The sequence below is a fragment of the Leptopilina heterotoma genome, unplaced genomic scaffold, assembly GCF_015476425.1.
Source record: "Leptopilina heterotoma isolate Lh14 unplaced genomic scaffold, ASM1547642v1 Lhet_377, whole genome shotgun sequence".
Classification (NCBI taxonomy): domain Eukaryota; kingdom Metazoa; phylum Arthropoda; class Insecta; order Hymenoptera; family Figitidae; genus Leptopilina; species Leptopilina heterotoma.
This window is the reverse complement of record NW_025111053.1, coordinates 960,588-981,439: the sequence shown is the minus strand read 5'-3', so window position 1 is coordinate 981,439 and position 20,852 is coordinate 960,588. Positions and strand designations below refer to the sequence as shown.

Here is a 20,852-nt window from a genome sequence, read left to right as displayed (position 1 = left end):
ACTTAGTTTAAGTATGTTTTAGTGTTTTTGTCAACATTTTTAAGTTTTGGTTTAAAATGTACAAATAGTAGATTTTTAATGAGAAATTACAAAAAAATGGAGAGTGACAGTATCATAGATTATTTGAAAAGCGATAGAAGAAGTATTGTTAAATAAAAATAGTATTTACGGAATATCCAGAAACCTTAATTTACAATATACAATAAGATTGGAAACTGTAGATAATAATTAGCAATCATTACTCATAATGCCCCGGGAGATATCCAATACGTAAGACATATCGGGACACTTGTTATGAAGAGCTAAATGCGATACGAGTTTGGAAATATGAACATTTCCTAGTGGGATAGTATCAACACTCAGAAATGTTCACCTTTCCAAACTCGTATCGCAATGTACATAGCTAGTAGCCTTAATGTAGCTAGTAATTAAGACAGAATTACGTGTATAAATTTCAATAAATAAAACAATTAATAATATCTTAAAATATTTTTATATTGAAGATGAAGAGATGCTTCGTCATGAAGAAAACAATTTGAATTCAAGTTCAGATGATGATGATGATGATGATGATATGGAAAATGATGATAATAACATTAATAATGGCGAGAATGAAAATGATGACATTCCGCTTTATGAAGGATCACCACTAACTGTTAGAGAAAGTCTTTTATCCATTCTTGCTGTTGTCTTGCGATTTTCACTCTCAGGAGTTGTAACAGCTGCTATGTTAGAGTTACTGTCGATGCACTGCCCTAATCCAAACAATTGTAAGAAAACGTTATACCAGTTTAAAAAGTACTTTGAAAAATTACAAAGTCCCCTTACTCGACATTTTTACTGTTCATTCTGTTTACAAAATCATGAAACAGAAATGTTGCAATGTCCAAACTGTTTAAAAGAAATTAAAAGCACGTATTTCTTAACTATGTCAGTCATTGATCAACTTAAATCTCTTTACAAGCGACAAGGTTTTCGTCAGAAATTACAACATCGATTTAACAGAGTTAAATTGAACGATGAAAACATTGAAGACATATATGACGCATGTTGTCAGAACCTGGGAAATTTCTATCTAATCCAAATAATATTTCGTTTTCATGGTACACCGATGGGGTTAAAGTTTTCAAGTCTTCAAAATTTTCTTTCTGGCCATTTTATTTAGTTATAAATGAACTTCCTTATGATTTACGTTTTAAGAAAGAAAACATTATTTTGGCAGGAATGTGGTTTGGAGATTCAAAACCTTTACCTAACCAATTTTTGTTGCCTTTGCACCCCGAAATCTCTCAAATTTTGACTGGCATAGAAGTAGATACACCTGGTGATGAGAATGAAACTATTAATGTGAGGGGGATGATTATATCAGGAGTTTGCGATCTTCCTGCAAAAGCATGGTTTCTGAATATGATGCAATACAATTCAAAATATGGTTGTCAGAAATGCAAAATAAAAGCAATAAGAGAAGGGCGCACCCAGGTTTACCCATATCAACCTATTCTTCAACTAAGAACTGAATCAGAGACATTGGAGCATGCTAAAGTAGGTACCCCTAAAAAACCTGAATATGGTGTTAAGGGCCCAACTATTTTGTCATCCTTAGTTTCCCAATGGATTAGAACAACTGCAATTGATCCAATGCATTGCGTATTTATTGGTGTATTCAAAGCTCTTTTAATTCTCTGGTTTGATTCTTCTCACGCAGACAAACGTTTCTCTATTTACGAGAAAGTTGACGATACTGATAAGCTAATAAAAAAAATTAAGCTACCTCAATTTGTTCAAAGACGACTTCGTTCAATAAAAGATCATTTAAGCTACTGGAAAGCTTTGGAGTTTAAAGTATTCTTTTTTTATGTGTCGCTTATAGTTCTAGAAGGAGCTTTAAAACCCGAATATTTTGAACATTTTAAATTATTAGTTGGTGCTATTTATTACCTACGTCAACCAAGTATATCAGAGGACATGTTAAATAATGCGGATCGAATGATACATGAATTCATCTCTCGATTTGCAATTCTCTACGATGTTCGTAACATGACGAATAATTTGCATTCGTTAGTACATTTCGTTCAAGATGTTCGTGAGAATGGTCCTTTATATGTTTATTCGTGCTTTACATATGAGGATATTAATGGAAAATTGAAAAATTTAGTACACGGAAGCAAAGGGGCACAACTGCAAATATATTTTGGTGCATCTTTATATATGAGCACATTTACTTTAAATCAAGACCAACTAATTGAAGGATCTAGAGCGCATACTTTTTGCAAAAAGTATATTTGTTGCACGAAACAATTAAAACTACAACGTATAAAAGATAATTTATACGTTGTTGGCGCTTTTTCAAAAATGCCTATACCGAATGATGTGCATCAATTATTTTTGGATCATGGAGTTCAAGGTGTAAAGTACATAGTTTTCAAAAAATTAATGAAAAACGAAATAATGTATACGTCGGAAATATACACACAAGCAAAAGTTACCAATTCTAAATGTGCACAGTACACTGCAAATAATCAATGTAGATTCGGAATTATTCGACTTTTTTTAAAAGTAGTATATTGTGAATGTAGAGATAATTGTGATTGCCGAGCATCTTATTATGCAGTTATTCGAAGATATAGAAAAGAACTAGCTTTCCCTACAACAGTGCTTCCGCCAATAAAATTAAATTTCATTCATAGAGTTTATGAAATTCCGAATCAAATGGATGTTGTAAATGTAGAAAGTTTACAAAACGTCTGCTTTTTTATAGAAGTCCAAAAAGAAAACACTATATCTACGTTTGTTTCACAGCCTGTAAACGTAATTGAAAATGAATAAAAATAACTCATTTAAAAACGCATAAATGGTATAAATTGCAATTACTTTGATTGATAAAAATAAAATATCATTACTGCTGTGAATCTGCATGATAAAAATTATATATTTGCCACAATTTTGTATGACAATAAGTGGACATTCAAATTGACAGAATTTACTAGTCTGTATGATCAAAAGTATGCGCCACAATTTTTGGCTGACAATAAGTAAACTTTCAAAAGTATACGCCACAATTTTGGCTGACAATAAGTAAACTTTCAAATGTATACGACACAATTTTGGCTGTCAATAAGTTAACTTTCAAAAGTATACGCCACAATTTTGGCTGACAATAAGTAAACTCAGAAATATACGCCACAATTTTGGCTGAAAATAAAAAGACATTTAAATTTATTATTGAATTTACTTATCATTATAGTCAAACCTAATCGCCACTTTTTTGGTTGACAATAAATTGAAACTCATTCATTTTGTCTGAATTTAATGGACATAATAATTATTTAAATATGTTCATCACAACTTTAACTAAGTAAAGTAAAAAATGCTAAATCATTATCATCATCAATAAGGCTAAAATAATTTAGTAACGCTTTGTCTGAATACAAATTAATAAAATATAGATGAAATTACATTCTTCACAAATAATCACAAATTTCGACACTATTTTTATTACATAGAAATACAATGGAAAATCATAGACAGCACATAAGGTGAAGTAAGTATTTATATTATTTTTAAATCAAATAATTATTTATAAAAAGTAAGTTTCTGCAGAGTCTAAAATTTTATGATTTTCATTTATATTTTCAAACAAAGATATAAGTTTTTTTTAATCATATTATACTAACTGAATTTATTCAATTATAGTTACAAAAATGTTTCTATAATTTTAAAAATTGTTTGTGTACATTTTCATGAGAAAGGACCACTTTATTGCTATCGGACTTATCTATATTGTCAATTTCCTTGTTAAATTTGGAAAATTTTGAGGAATCTCAAGTCTATTTTGACGCAAGAAAAGCTGGACTTCAGAATTTCAAAGTTCAAAATGCCAGAAACATTATTTCGAGGAAACGAAATCAAAGACTGTAATACAAATATCTATGGTTCATTCAAGAAGTTATTCAGGTGAGACTTATTTTAAATCAAGTACACTTTCATTTACAGATAAACAAAAATAAAGATTACAAAAAACAGAATTAATATTATAACTTTTACTCTCTCCCCTTTATTTCTTATATAAGAGGGATTCGACAAAATAATTGTTTATTTGCGATTTAAAATCAATTAGAGAATTACAATTAGAGTAGACTGTAGTTAGATAACCATTTAGCTTTTATTTTCTATACTATACATTGATAATGAAAAATATCGATAGTGAAACTTTGGTAGTATAAATGCTTCGAAAACAAAAATATCGAATTTTCTGCGAGAAACTTTTAAATATACTACATAATATAATGTTTTTAAATAGTTGAATGTAACGCCGCTCAGTGGCAAAAAAATGTACTTTTTCGTTTCAAACCACTCTACAGGTCACAATTTTATACCAAAAAGATTTTCCTTTTTTTCTAAATCTTCGTAATTAAATTCTCCATCGATCTCTTGAGTCAGATTTTTGAATTTTTGCTTTCAAATATTTTTTTAATAACAATGTATACTAAAAAACATAAAAACGTAAAAAATATTTTTTATTAGCTTCATTAATTAAGAAAATTAATCAAAAAACCTATTAAAATAATATTTGAGTGTTTCTGATTTATGAAAATAAGTATAACAATTTATTAACTTTTTTAAACAATTAGTTGTTGTTATTTTTTATAAACTATACTTTGGGCTAGAAATTTCTAGTTTTTTCTCCATTTTGTAATTTGTCATGAGTAAAAATTCTACTAATGATAAAAAATAAAAATTATTTGTTTAGAAATTATTTAAACAATTATTTGTTATTGTTTTTGTTATATACTGTACATAAGGCTACAAATTGTGCATTTTCTTTTTTAACTATAACATTCAACTATCAAAGAAAAATTAAAAACTAATTATTTAAACTTTGTTGAAACCATTTATTTTGTTAATTTTCCAATTTACTGCGAACTTAAAACTTTTTTACCTTTAACAAACAAAGAAACAAAATACTTAAAGTAGCAATAAATTTAAGGAAACTGCATAATTCGATATGTGAAACCCTGTAGATAATATAAAAAATTGTTAAAATCGAGATTTTCCTCAAAATTATTAAATAGCGCTTATCTCCAAATCTATAACCGACAAAATGGCCTTTTTTTAAGCGGGACGTACACATTTATTGATTTCAAAGTTAAACTAAAAAACTTGAAAATTTTTTAAATTGTTTTTATAGTACCTAGTTGAATAATTTTGGAACCAAAAGAAGAAATTTTTATACTAAATGTACTTTAACAACTCCTAATATTCACTGCATTGAAAAATAACGTAATATTTTTTAAAAATTTAGTCTTTTTAAATTAAAAAAAATATTGGTTCAGTTCACCAGATCAATATAAATTGATCTGGTGTTTTTTCCTTCGACTTTTAACCTAAGATTGTTTGTTTTCTAATCTAATACTGAATTGTTTTTTAGTTAAAAAAATTTATTTCATATTAAAATAAAATAAATGAATAAATAAATGGTTTCTTCTTAGTAAACTGCTTTAATGAATTTTTGTGATTTAAACGATTAAATTTCAAAAAATCGAGTTGAGCCCTTTTCAAAATTCACGATTCAATTATTGTATGTAAAAAAATAACATATTACAAAACAAATGACAGTTGTTAATTAACCAATTTTAGAAACGTCAAGATGTTCAACGCGAAGCATTCAAAAATAGAAAAATTGGAGGAAACTCTCAAAAATGTTTCAAGAGAGATTGAGGAATTGAAACACTGTAAGTAGAAGTGATACTAAAAGTTTTAAATTCAAAAGTTACTCAAGTACTTTTTTTGTTAAATTAAATATGAACAACTATTTTCGCGTTTTGAAATAATTTTTTTGTAAAGTTTTTCACAATACGAATAATTACAGACATCTATAAAAATATTTTTATTAATTAATAAAAAATTAAATAGAAAAATAAAATTTTTCATTGTAGGTTAAAAATAAAAAATAAATAATATAATAAAAAATATTTCAACTCTTCAATTTAAATAAAATTATTTAGTTAACTTAAATAAATTTAATACGTAAATTAAAAGTCGATAAAAATAAACAATTCTTTAAAATTAAAATGCCTGAAAGTGAATAAAAATAAAATAAAAAATTCTTTTAATTCAAAAAATAAATAAAAATATATTAATTTATGTAAAATAAAATAGTAGAAATAAAAAAATAAAATTTTTCAGTATAGGTTAAAAGTAAAAAATAAATAATATAATAAAAAATATTTCTACTATTTAATTTAAATAAAATTATTTATTAATCTGTAGTAAATTTAATACATTTAAATTAACAGTACATAAACATAAAAAATTCTTAAAATTAAAATTTCTAAAATAAAAATAAAATAAAAAATCCTCTAAATTTACAAAAAAATAAACATATATTAATTAATGTAAAATAAAATAGTAGAAATAAAAAAATAAAATTTTTCAGTATAGGTTAAAAGTAAAAAATAAATTAAATAATAAAAAATATTTCAACTACTTAATTTAAATAAAATTATTTATTAATCTGTAGTAAATTTAATACATTTAAATTAACAGTAAATAAACATAAAAAATTATTAAAATTAAAATTTCTAAAATAAAAATAAAATAAAAAATCCTCTAAATTTACAAAAAAAATAAACATATATTAATTAATGTAAAATCAAATAATATAAATAAAAAACTTTAAATCACAAAAATAATAAATATATATTAATAAAATAATTCAATTTCCATTTTAGTGCAAAATGATACCATGCATACGGATGTTGGAAGAAGTGGAGAACGTGCTAAAGAAAGACGTGATGAAACAGATGGTAAGATTTAAAATACATCATTTCTTTATACACAAAAAAATATTATATTCAAAACATTGTGTTCTATTATGTAATACTTAAACTTAATGTTTTTAGATGGCAGTGAGAAAGCAGATAGAATGAGCCGTAGAGTTTGGAGTGGCGAATGGCGCAATTCAAACTTAAAGCCGCAGTCATCATCTGCAAATCAGATCACAGGTTAATTAAATCACTTAAAAGTTTTTTTGCAATTTTTTTTGTTTTTTTTCTTAGCCATTTATTAATTTTTGAACAGTTTTTAGTTTTTTTCACTTTATCTTTCCATACATTAATTCATAAATTTTTTTCAATTAATTTTAGTTCTCTCTTTATATTTATTCTTGTTTCTGCTTATCCTTATTCTTGTTGCCTAAAATACACATTACTCATATAATAAAATTGTATCTATACTCATTAAATACAGGAAAATTAAGAACAAGAGGAAAATCAAGCGGAAAAAGCAGACGTGAATGGTACCGGAGGAGAAACCAATACCAGTATTTGGATAAAGGAAGAAATGTTGGAAAAGGAGTAAATAAAAATTATTATTGGAACGGAGACAAATATAGAGGATCCGAAAGACAAGTAAGAGCTCCTGGAGGACCACGAGGCGGAAGAAAATGGACAAATGGAAGACAAGAATATAGAACCGGAAAAGCAGCAAGAAATATCCATTTACATTTTCAACTTTAATTGTTATTATTTTATGATTATTATCATTTATTTGATTTACTACTTAAACTTACTATTCAAACGTATGTCTCAGACGAAACAAATTAATCCTAAAGTAAAATAAAATATGTTTAAAATTTATTTACATGTTGCATTATATTAAAGCAATTAAATAATTCAATACACTAATAAATAATTATTATTATAAGTATATAAGTATATTAAATAAGAAGAAAATAGATCAAAACCATATTAGGAACAATTGTACATACCTGTATTATAAGCCATCTAATTATCACTGAAACTGAAAATAACACAGTAATAACCACTAAAAAGCGATGCACTACGTGTCAAATGTAACATCACATCCAAAAACATCCATAAGTAATTTAATATCGATAAATATTCATTCTTTCTACCTAAAAATTTAGTTGCATGAATAAAAGAAAAAATCTGGATTTCATATTCAACGTATTTTGGTAGTAGGATTTTGCTCTGGCTGAGAAATTGAAAGTCCGAAAGCCCCGGTTTCAACTGTAAAAAACCATTCTAATGCTACGCCAGGGTGGTCCCGGGGATGAAAATGCTATTTGCTCTTCTTGAAAAATTCTAAACGTTTTCAACTGTGAAAAAACGATTTTAATTTCACGTCTGGGAGGTACCGGGGTACTAACACTTATTATGATGAAATGAGACATTATATTTATGATAGTCTTAATGAAGGATGTTTAAATGAAGATCAAAGGAAATATTTAAGTAGATTATATCCTTTTAAACCTCCAGTAGTTTTCACAACTGTTGATCAACAACCAAACAATAGTCTTGCTTGTGGAATATATGCAATAGCATTCGCAACATCGATATTTTTTAATATTATGCCCCACTCTGTCAATTACTATTATTATAACATGAGAAATCATTTAATGTTAATGTTCAAAAACAATCGTTTAAGTAAATTTCCGTCAGTAAGGTCGACTAATATTAGACCTATGACTGTTGAATATAATTAGGAGTGTCATATTAGGAATCGAGCTAGAGAAAAAAGTTTCCAAAATGAAGAAAATAAAATTGTTGACAATAATTTATCATCGTTGAATTCAACCAGCAATGTTTGTAAAAAAAATGTTGTTAATAGTTGTTTAGAAAATTTGCCTTTAATTCCAGCAAATGATGTTAATAATAATTCTATTGATTCAAGCAATGGAATGAAAGATACAAGATTAATAATAACTGAGAAGCAACGAAAAAACAGAGCTATGGTTCATTTTTCTGAAGAAGAAGAAAAGTATAAAATCATAAAACGTCAAAAAAAGCTGCTTATCAAAAAAAACCTTGACAAAAAAGCGAGAAAATAATAAAATTGTTCGCTCTGGATCATTGGATTCTAATGAATTCATTAGTGCAGAGCAAACTTTAAATAAGAGGCCCCAAACCACATCCACAGCTTTATCATCAGCAGAAGAAAATATTTCTACTTCTAAAGTTAAAACGTCAATTCGTGACAGAAATGTTGCTTACAAGCGCACTTCTCGACAAAATAAACATACTTCTGTTCAAAAACAAAATCAGTCTGATATTATTTCAAAGTCACATATAGAGACAGGTTATTGTAATGAATTGAACATTACACGTGATCATTCTTATGTAAAACTTTGTGAACATAAAGTTAACAGTGAATTATTTATAAAATCAGAAACTAATAGAAATGAGGGAGAAATTATTATAAACAGAAGTTTGAAAAGTATGCCTTCAACATCAGCGCAGAATAATAATAGTACATCAGGAGAAGTAATACACAAAGGAAATTATAAAGACAAAGATAATGTAATTATTGAAAATGCAACAATTAATTCAAAAATCAACAGTTCAGAGGAAACTTTTAATAATAGACAATTACAATGCATGACTTCGAGATCATTAGATAATTGTATTGATTCAAGAAATGTTACAAAATATACTAATTTAAAAAATGAAAATCAAGTAAAAAAAAGAATAATAATACGTTCTTTAGAGGAAGAAGAACAACATCAAGTCATGAAACGTCAAAAGAAAGCTGCTTTTCAAAGAAAGTTTCGACAAAAAAAACAAGACAATAATAGAATTCTTAATCCTCAATCAATCCAAACAAAGGATAGTATTATTACAGTGGCTAAACCAAATATAAATTCAGCAAAATCCTCTACAACTGTTAATACATCTTTAGCAAAAGATAATGTAACTGTTACAGCAAATTTATCAAATACTAATATTTCTGGTCGTCAAAAAAATGCAGCTTATCAAAGAACTCATAGCCAAAAAAAAAACGGAATTCTGCACAGAATCAAAATTTCTCTGACAGTATTTCAGTCTCGCATATAGAACATTTTGCTGGTGCGATAAACATTTCATGTGAGCATTGTAATGCTAAACATTTCCAAGCAGAAAGAGTATATAATAAAAAAAATTCATTTCATGATTGTTGTAAACATGGCGAAGTCATTCTTGAAGATCTACCTGCTCCTCCACTCATATTACAAAATTTATTTGATGGCACCCAAGAATTATCTGGGCATTTTCTTCATAATATACGACCTTACAATAATTCATTTGGTTTTGCTTCTTTCAACGCTAACTTAGTTAATTTTAACAATAGACGACCAGGACCATATTGTTTCAAAATACATAGTCAGGTTTATTATCAAATAAATACATCTTTGTATGCAGAAAGAAACGAGACGCATGCTTATTCTCGAAATCTTTTTTGACCAAATAGTTATTTGATATAAAACTACTTAACTTAAAATTCACATAATATGCACATTATTTGACATAAATTTCATTGCACACAAAAACCATTTAACATAAATATCATTTGTCATAGAATTCATTAAACAGAAATATTATGTTACATAAAACTCAGATAACTTAATTCCCATTTGACATAAAATTCAGATGTCATAGATTTCATTTTACATAAAGATCATTTGACCTAGAAATATAGGCGCGAATTTCAAAATTGGCGAATCACAATGTTGTTGATAATATCTAATTGGTTACTTTTAAAATTGGCGCCGATATTTTTATGTAAAATGTAATTTGTGTGAAATGATTTTTATGTCAAATGAGAATTTTGTTAAATGACTTTTATGTCAAATGAGAATTGTGTTAAATGTCTTTTATATCAAATGAACTTTATGAAAAAATGAAAATTATGATAAATGGGATTTACACCAAATGAAATTTATGTCAAGTAAATTTTATGTTAAATGAGAATTATGTTAATTGGTATTTATGCCAAATGAAATTGATGTCAAATGAATTTCATAACAAATAAAATTTACGTTAAATGAGTTTTATGTTAAAAGAAATTTATGTTAAATAATTTTTATGTCAATAGAAATTTATGTTACATAATTTTTATGTCAAATGGGAATTAAGTTATCTGAGTTTTATGTAACATAATATTTCTGTTTAATGAATTCTATGACAAATGATATTTATGTTAAATGGTTTTTGTGTGCAATGAAATTTATGTCAAATAATGTGCATATTATGTGAATTTTAAGTTAAGTAGTTTTATATCAAATAACTATTTGGTCAAAAAAGATTTCGAGAATAAGCATGCGTCTCGTTTCTTTCTGCATACAAAGATGTATTTATTTGATAATAAACCTGACTATGTATTTTGAAACAATATGGTCCTGGTCGTCTATTGTTAAAATTAACTAAGTTAGCGTTGAAAGAAGCAAAACCAAATGAATTATTGTAAGGTCGTATATTATGAAGAAAATGCCCAGATAATTCTTGGGTGCCATCAAATAAATTTTGTAATATGAGTGGAGGAGCAGGTAGATCTTCAAGAATGACTTCGCCATGTTTACAACAATCATGAAATGAATTTTTTTTATTATATACTCTTTCTGCTTGGAAATGTTTAGCATTACAATGCTCACATGAAATGTTTATCGCACCAGCAAAATGTTCTATATGCGAGACTGAAATACTGTCAGAGAAATTTTGATTCTGTGCAGAATTCCGTTTTTTTTTTGGCTATGAGTTCTTTGATAAGCTGCATTTTTTTGACGACCAGAAATATTAGTATTTGATAAATTTGCTGTAACAGTTACATTATCTTTTGCTAAAGATGTATTAACAGTTGTAGAGGATTTTGCTGAATTTATATTTGGTTTAGCCACTGTAATAATACTATCCTTTGTTTGGATTGATTGAGGATTAAGAATTCTATTATTGTCTTGTTTTTTTTGTCGAAACTTTCTTTGAAAAGCAGCTTTCTTTTGACGTTTCATGACTTGATGTTGTTCTTCTTCCTCTAAAGAACGTATTATTATTCTTTTTTTTACTTGATTTTCATTTTTTAAATTAGTATATTTTGTAACATTTCTTGAATCAATACAATTATCTAATGATCTCGAAGTCATGCATTGTAATTGTCTATTATTAAAAGTTTCCTCTGAACTGTTGATTTTTGAATTAATTGTTGCATTTTCAATAATTACATTATCTTTGTCTTTATAATTTCCTTTGTGTATTACTTCTCCTGATGTACTATTATTATTCTGCGCTGATGTTGAAGGCATACTTTTCAAACTTCTGTTTATAATAATTTCTCCCTCATTTCTATTAGTTTCTGATTTTATAAATAATTCACTGTTAACTTTATGTTCACAAAGTTTTACATAAGAATGATCACGTGTAATGTTCAATTCATTACAATAACCTGTCTCTATATGTGACTTTGAAATAATATCAGACTGATTTTGTTTTTGAACAGAAGTATGTTTATTTTGTCGAGAAGTGCGCTTGTAAGCAACATTTCTGTCACGAATTGACGTTTTAACTTTAGAAGTAGAAATATTTTCTTCTGCTGATGATAAAGCTGTGGATGTGGTTTGGGGCCTCTTATTTAAAGTTTGCTCTGCACTAATGAATTCATTAGAATCCAATGATCCAGAGCGAACAATTTTATTATTTTCTCGCTTTTTTGTCAAGGTTTTTTTTGATAAGCAGCTTTTTTTGACGTTTTATGATTTTATAGTTTTCTTCTTCTTCAGAAAAATGAACCATAGCTCTGTTTTTTCGTTGCTTCTCAGTTATTATTAATCTTGTATCTTTCATTCCATTGCTTGAATCAATAGAATTATTATTAACATCATTTGCTGGAATTAAAGGCAAATTTTCTAAACAACTATTAACAACATTTTTTTTACAAACATTGCTGGTTGAATTCAACGATGATAAATTATTGTCAACAATTTTATTTTCTTCATTTTGGAAACTTTTTTCTCTAGCTCGATTCCTAATATGACACTCCTAATTATATTCAACAGTCATAGGTCTAATATTAGTCGACCTTACTGACGGAAATTTACTTAAACGATTGTTTTTGAACATTAACATTAAATGATTTCTCATGTTATAATAATAGTAATTGACAGAGTGGGGCATAATATTAAAAAATATCGATGTTGCGAATGCTATTGCATATATTCCACAAGCAAGACTATTGTTTGGTTGTTGATCAACAGTTGTGAAAACTACTGGAGGTTTAAAAGGATATAATCTACTTAAATATTTCCTTTGATCTTCATTTAAACATCCTTCATTAAGACTATCATAAATATAATGTCTCATTCCATCATAATAAGTGCAAATCCAATGACCTTTCTTGATAGGTCCACTAAAAAGTATTTGAATATGCTTTTTACCTTTTTCAATCGGACTAATAAATTCAAGCGTATATAAATACAAAGTGCTTTGCATACTAAAAGCAGAATTTGATTCTCTTCTCAATAATTTTTCGAATTCATCAATATGAGTATCATTTAACGTTCCTTCTTCAGTAAGTATAATATTAAAATCTGTAACACTTAAATTAACAGTTTCTTCTTTGTTCGACATGATTTCTTTTAATTTATTGAAAATATATCGCTTCTAAAAAACAGTTTTTCATAAAATTAATTAATTCAGAACACATGTAAATAATGTTACTATTGTCACATTTAACAGTAACTGGAATTTTTATCTTTTCCTTTCTTATTGAAGATTATTAAGAATGTAAAGAATGTATCTTCATCTATTAATCTAATTTCGTCTTATCTCAAGAATATAAGGAAGGTATCTATTCATCTTTTCATCTAAATTTGTTATGTATTTATTTATACTTTCTCAACAATAAATATAAGTATATGTTTAGTAAGTTTTTCTGTTTTGTATCTGTTTATATTTTTTATTCTTTTATCTTTTCTTCTAGTATCTGTTAATCTAGTAGCTCTTAGCTAAATCTTTGTTTACCAAGTATCTGGTATCTCGTAATCACATGTTATCAATAGTACTTATCTTTAATTTTTATATATTTTATCAACAATAAATATATGCGTATTTTTTGTAAGCTTTTCTGTTTTGTATCTGGTTTGTATCTGTTTAGTATCTGTTAATCTAGTATCTGTTAATCTAGTACCCCTTGACTAAATCTCTGTTTATCAAGTATCTGGTATCTCGTAATCACATGTTACTTTTAGTACTTATCTTTAATATTTATAAAGTTTTTTCCAAATAATAATAACTAACTACCAAAATGTTGAAAAATCAATAATTAAGATTAAGAAAACAAATATAAATCAATATTAAATAACAATTATTACCACTATAATATAATTATGTAATGTACAAACATCAGAATCTAAAAAAACACAGGCACACAAAAAAATAAAAAAGTCAAAACCCAGAGGTCACACCCCCCTATCCCCATGTTTTTGGGGTCGCTGAAACCGAATAAGACCATGAAAATTTTTTTTCATCGGTCATTTTCCCGCTACCACCCCCTTACACCTGCTCCCGGAGGTTGGAATTTCAGTTTTAAAAAAAGTGGAGTAGGGTGTCTATTCCTATGTTTTTTGGGTCGCTAAAACCAAAAAAGACTACCAAAAACAAATTCTTCCCTTCCTTAATCCCCTACAACCCCCTTAACACCCGAAAGGTGGGGGGTCGAAATTCGAATCTTCACGAAAAGTCGATTACGGTGTCTAAACCTACGTTTTTGGGTCGCCGAAACCAAAAAAGACTACCAAAATCAAATCCTTTCCACCCTCAACATCCTACAACCCCCTGCAGTAATTTTTGATAATTAATATTTAATTTTCAATCTCCCAAAAATCGGTTCGTTTTATTTGAAAAAAATTATTACAGGGGGTTGTAGGGGATCGGGGTGGAAAGGATTTGATTTAGGGAATCTTTTTTGGTTTCAGCGACCTAAAAAACGTAGGTTTAGACATCGTAATCGACTTTTCGTGAAAATTCGAATTTCGACCACCCACCTTTCGGGTGTTAAGGGGGTTGTAGGGGGTTAATGGAGGGAAGAATTTGTTTTTGGTAGTCTTTTTTGGTTTTAGCGACCCAAAAAACATAGGAATAGACACCCTACTCCACTTTTTTTAAAACTGAAATTCCAACCCCCGGGAGCAGGTGTAAGGGGGTGGTAGCGGGAAAATGGCCGATGAAAAAAAATTTTCATGGTCATATTCGGTTTCAGCGACCCCAAAAACATAGGGAAAGGGGGGTGTAACCTCTGGGTTTTGACTTTTTTATTTTTTTGTGTGCCTGTGAAATCAATCAATATTCTACATTCAGAAATCAAAATAACAGGCAAATGTCCTTTATTCCTTTAAACTTTAATTAAATTAATGTCTTTAACTTTAATTAAATTAATTAAATCCTTTAAATTAATAAATCAAATAATTCACATTATATTTACAAACTCCTCCTAATTAATATACAAATAATATTAGCAAAGAATTTAATTTGTATTTACATGTATTTTAATACTTACGTACGTATCGTATGTAATGTACTTTAACTTTTTTTCAATGTACAAAAAAGAAAACCACAAAATTCACAATCAACACTTTCAGAAGAAAAATCACTCGGCAAATAACAGTCCATACTTCTTATCGAAACGATACACGTGTCACACTTTGCAAATGGCTGACAATTGCTAACACTTGTAACATTTTGTAATGTTTCGTACCAAAAACTTTGCGTTTCACACTGAGGTGAGGTTACATAGCTGTAGCGAACAAACAATTTTTGTTTGGAAAAAAGATGCGCGCGCAACAATTTTGAAGCGTCTAAAATGAATCATAAAATTAAATATATTTTAATATTAAACTTTTAATTTATTACAAACCAAACCATAAATAAAAATTATTATAATAAACTACTTTTAGTTAATTTTTAGTTAATAATTTTAATTAATTATTTTTTTAATTTTAAAAAAGAAAAACGAAAATATAAAAGTGTGAGGTCACCATCATTATAAAATTCAGCCAATGAGGAAAATGTTCTACACTTGAAGTTAGCTGCTTTGATATCAGTAAGTAATGTCACGATTATATCCAATCAAAGTAAAGGATTTTGAAAAAAAGCCAATCAAGAAAAAGTTCTACACTTGAAGTTAGTCGATCTTACGCACCTCGTTTTTACGAAAGGATAGGTGTAATATGGTACCCAAATGACTATATCATACTCTACTATTGATCTGATCAATGAAAAATACAAAGTTTTTAACGCTGATAAAATATGAAAAGCAGATGCATTTCTCATTACAAATCCCAGAGATTTTAAAGATTTAGAGATAACTTCGGAGATATTTTCATTATAATTGAGATCTTTACCAATCAAAACCCCCAAGTCTCGAACCTGAGTCACTCTATTCAATTCACTTGAACCCACAGTATAACTATATACAAATGTGATTTGATTACTACACTCTTATCTAAATTGAATGTCAAATGATTTTTCTTACACCAAACTATAAGATGTTTAAGATCTAACCTGAGCTGTTCAGAATCGAGACAAGGGTTATTTGCATTAATTGCTTTAAAAAATTTCAAGTCATCTGCGTACAACAAAAATTTAGAATATTTAAAAACTAATTTTATATCGTTAATATATCAAACAAATAATAAAGGACCGAGATGAGACCCTTGAGGAACTCCCGAGGTAGATTGAAACGCATCAGAATAGTCATGTTCAACTCTCACCATATGAGGTCTATCTGTAAGATAACTTTTAAAAAAAAAATTGATTAAATTTTCAGACATGCCCATGATTCTTAGCTTGTGTAAAAGTATGTTGTGATCCACCTTATCAAAAGCTTTAGAAAAATCCACATAAATTGCATCAACTTGTTTCCCCATTTCAAGATCTAACGCAAGTGAGTTTGTAAACAAAGCAAGATTAGTAATCGATGATCTGCCTCTAACAAAACCATGTTGTTCATCGATAATATTTTTGCTTCTACTTTTATATATCGGTACAATAATGCCTTTTTCCACTCATAAGGAAATATACAACAACGTAATGATAAATTAAATAAAATATGTAAAGGCTCGACCAAAGAATAACAAAAAGAACGAAGAAATTATGGAGGTATCTTATCAGATCCCGCCCCCTTACTGATATCAAGATTTTTTAATTTAGATAAAATTTCCTCCCTTGAAAAATACATATTATTTAAATCCATCGAACCTGTAACATTAGAATTATTATTTAAATCTTGAAATGGCGTAGTATAAACAGAGCTAAAAAATGTAACGAAAAGGTTTGCAATTTTGACAGGACTATCACCTGACTCATTACCAAGATTCATAAAATTAGGTAGACGTTGATTTTTCCTGTTACTGTTAATATATTTCCAAAATGTTTTCGGACAGTCAATTATCGAATTCTCAGTATTAGAAATATAATTATTATAGCATGTATTTGACAAAGATTTGCATCTTGATCTCAAATTAGAAAATTTTAAGTAATTATCACTTGTTTTAAATTTCATATAATGAGCATGCGCAATCTTTTTTTCGAGAACTAGTTTTTTAAGTTCAAATGTAAACCACGGTGGATAACTGGACTTATAGATAGCATTTACAGGAACAAATCTGGTAAAAGCACAATACAAAATATCATAAAAAATATCAACGGCGTCATCCACAATGTTTGTATCTAGTACTTGTTTCCAATTTATTGCATTCAAATAACCGACCATCCCTGCATGATTACAATTTTTAATATCCAATTTGAAATCAGTGTGTTCCGAACTTTGCAAGAGCACATGTTTTGTTAAAAAATTAATTAATAATGGTGGGTGATAATTGTCAATTGGCAATATAGCATCATTTGATAAATTAACGCTTACATAAAAAGGATCGCAAAAAACCAAATCAAGTAATGAATTATATATATTATAAGAATTATTTAACTGTGATAAATTAGTAAAATCTATAGTCTCGGATAACAAAGATGCTATTGAATTTTGTTGAGCTGGTAAATTTAAACTTGTTATGCAGGAGGTATTATCATTTAGGTTTAAATTCCAATTAATAAAAGGAACACTAAAATCACCCACTATACATAACTGTGATGAAGAAAAATCTACACTAACGTCCTCAAAAACTTGACATATATTCGCATAAGGATTAATTGAAGAATTTAGAGGCATATAAACACATCCAATTATATAAGAAATATTCTTGAAGATAACTTCTATAAAAATAGGTTCTATATAATCACAATTTGTAACGACTAGTGAACTCTTCAAGTTATTTCTTACTGCTATTGAAACACCACCACCTTTTTGTTTATCACTAGTTTTAACACTTCTATCAAAACGATAAACATCGTAATTAAAAAAACCTAGTTCTTCGGAATTAATATTAGGGCTTAAACAAGTTTCAGTGAAAATTATTATATCATGAGAAGAAACAAAATTATTTTGTCGGAGGTCAGTGATCTTGGTACGTACACCCCTGACGTTCTGATAATAAGCATGAATAGTTCTCTGTAGGTGAAAAGAAAGGATATGCGAGGAATGGATATGCGAAGAAGTCGAATTTATAGTTGTATATTCACTGTGTGAGGGTTCACTTGCATTGTGAGAGTGGATAGTCATGTCCGAGTTTTCATTGTCACAAGAGTGGGGTGTCCATGACGGAATACCATCATCAAGTTCTCCTCTCTTTCTCGTCGACGCACTTCCAATTCCGATTTGAGAGATGCTAATTCTGTTTGAAAATGAAAATAAATAACGAATTAAGTCGAAATTTACAATTCCGAAAATTTTCTGAAGAAGAAAATTCGAAGAAATCGACGAATTTCAAAATTTTTAAATTTCCTAAATAGATAAAAGAACGAAAAAAACGACGATTTTTAAATTTTGAGAAGTTTTCAATTACTTTTCGCATATAATTTAGAAGCAAAATAAATAAATTTAATGAATTTAGTCGAAAATCAAGTTTTTAAAAATTTTCTGTAAAAAAAAGGAAATTTTGATGAATTTTTTTTGTCAGAAATTTTTAAACTCGTACAAAAACTGAAATTTTTTTTATAACTCAGTTAAAAAATGAAAATAAAAAATGAATTTAGTCGATATTTACGATTCCGAAAATTTTCTGAAGAACAAAATAAGAAAATTCCAGGAAATCGACGAATTTCAAAATTTTCAAACTTTCTATAGAAAAAAAAGAAAAAAAAGGGACGATTTTTAAATTTTGAAAAATTTTAAATTATTTTTCGCGTATAATTTAGATGGAAAATAAATAAGTTTCATAAATTTAGTTAAAAATCAAGTTTTTAAAATTTTCTGTAGAAAAAAAACGAAAAATTGATGAATTTTTCTTTTTCAGAAATTTTTTAAATTTTTTAAACTTTTTTTTATTTTTTTTTTAATTTTTTAAATTTTTAAACTCGTACAAAAACTGAAATTTTGTTGATAATTCAGTTTGAAAATGAAAATAAATAACAAATTCAGTCGAAATTTACGATTCCGAAAATTTTCTGAAGGAGAAAATTCGAAGAAATCGACGAATTTCAAAATTTTCAAATTTCCCATAGAAAAAACAAGTTGTTCATTTCATGATCATTAAGCTTCCTCAATATATATTATTATATATAATTTTAAAAGTTAAATAATTATAATAGTTTATTAAATATAATTAATAAATCTTCTTTTTAATAAATCAAAAAAAATTAATGTTATATAGTTTATCATAAATTTTACTAATTTTCAAAATTATCTTAATATTTAAAATAACAAAATTTAAAACACAAAATTTTTAAATTCTTATATTTATTTTAATTTTAAAATCAGATACATTTTATCTATATTAAAATATATGTTATATTTGTTCTGGAAAATCACTAGGAGCTTCGTCTTTTAATATTTTCAAAAAATGTTTTCTCATCGATTTTACATTTAGCGAGTAACATATATTACATGGATTTTTATTTAAAATAATTTATGTAGCAAAAGCTGCTGCTTTATTATGTATTCTCATTTATTTTATAAAAACATTTATTAATTACAATAAATAAAAAAAAATTAAATCAAACAAGTATTAGTTACACTATATATATGTAACGAAGGATATTATAGAAACCTATAAAAACATTATTTTGAATAAATAATTATTTATAAATTAATTTCTTCTGTTCATATCTGCTAATTAATTCTTTAAAAACAAATTTTTATAGTTTTTATATTCTGAATTTTAATTGAAAAGAATTGACCACTAGAATTGGAATTGTGAGAACCAGCTGGAGTTAAAATATTTTTGAGTACACAAAAAGAGATTTTATTTTTTCACTGAAAACGCTATGAAAATTAATTCAAAAAATATTTTTCCTATAATATACATATAAATATTTTTATTTTCTATGTCTTTTTTACGAAAATCGAACAAAATTAATTTTTAATCGCATTAGCTATATTTCTCGTGTGATCTACGCGTAAAAATACACGTGTGCCAATTTTTAACTCTCTAGGTAAAAAATGTGAACGTTATGGTCATTTTCATAATAGTTTTAATAGAAAGTTTCTACCGGGTAAAGTACCCTGAAAAAAAATTAATTATTCAATTTTTTTATTATAGAATAATTATTTTAAAGTATTAAGATAAAATTTCAAAAAATACAAAATTTCAATTTTTTTATGAAAATCTAAAATATTTATTAATTCTATAAATATTGATAAAATATATACTTTATATACATGAATCGATTCATTTTTATGTCAGGAATGCAATTTTGACAAGAATTAATGAAAATTTTAATATAGAAAAAAGTTATTTTAAAAAATCCAAAAATTAATTTTTTCAAAAATTAAAAAATTGTTAAAAAAAATTTTTTTTTTAGATATTTTTGAAAATCCTTCTGTCTGATTTTTAGTATTCATGACCGTAATACACCTACAAAATTTTATCAAAATCCGTCAAGACGTGTAAGAGAAAATTTGTCCACAAGAATCGGTGACATACACACACAAACACACACATACATACACACATACATCCGGACATTTGTTCCTCT

The 20,852-nt window shown here is 27.0% G+C and overlaps 1 protein-coding gene across 1 annotated transcript; it reads left to right on the top strand.

Annotated features, from left to right (window-relative positions):
• The first annotated feature begins 6,745 nt into the window (after positions 1–6,745).
• Positions 6,746–7,517, top strand: LOC122505842. The gene is made up of 3 exons (XM_043617693.1): positions 6,746–6,806; positions 6,903–7,004; positions 7,249–7,517. The coding sequence occupies exons 1-3, from the start codon at positions 6,746–6,748 to the stop codon at positions 7,515–7,517; spliced, it is 432 nt and encodes a 143-aa protein (XP_043473628.1).
• Positions 7,518–20,852: the final 13,335 nt, after the last annotated feature.

Bases quoted from the DNA above. Each gene is read 5' to 3' on its own strand.
- LOC122505842 (XM_043617693.1), top strand. From the start codon at position 6,746: ATGCATACGGATGTTGGAAGAAGTGGAGAACGTGCTAAAGAAAGACGT. The intron at 6,807-6,902 runs GTAAGATTTAAA...TAATGTTTTTAG, and splicing joins AAGACGTGATGAAACAGATG to ATGGCAGTGAGAAAGCAGAT. The intron at 7,005-7,248 runs GTTAATTAAATC...CATTAAATACAG, and splicing joins ATCTGCAAATCAGATCACAG to GAAAATTAAGAACAAGAGGA.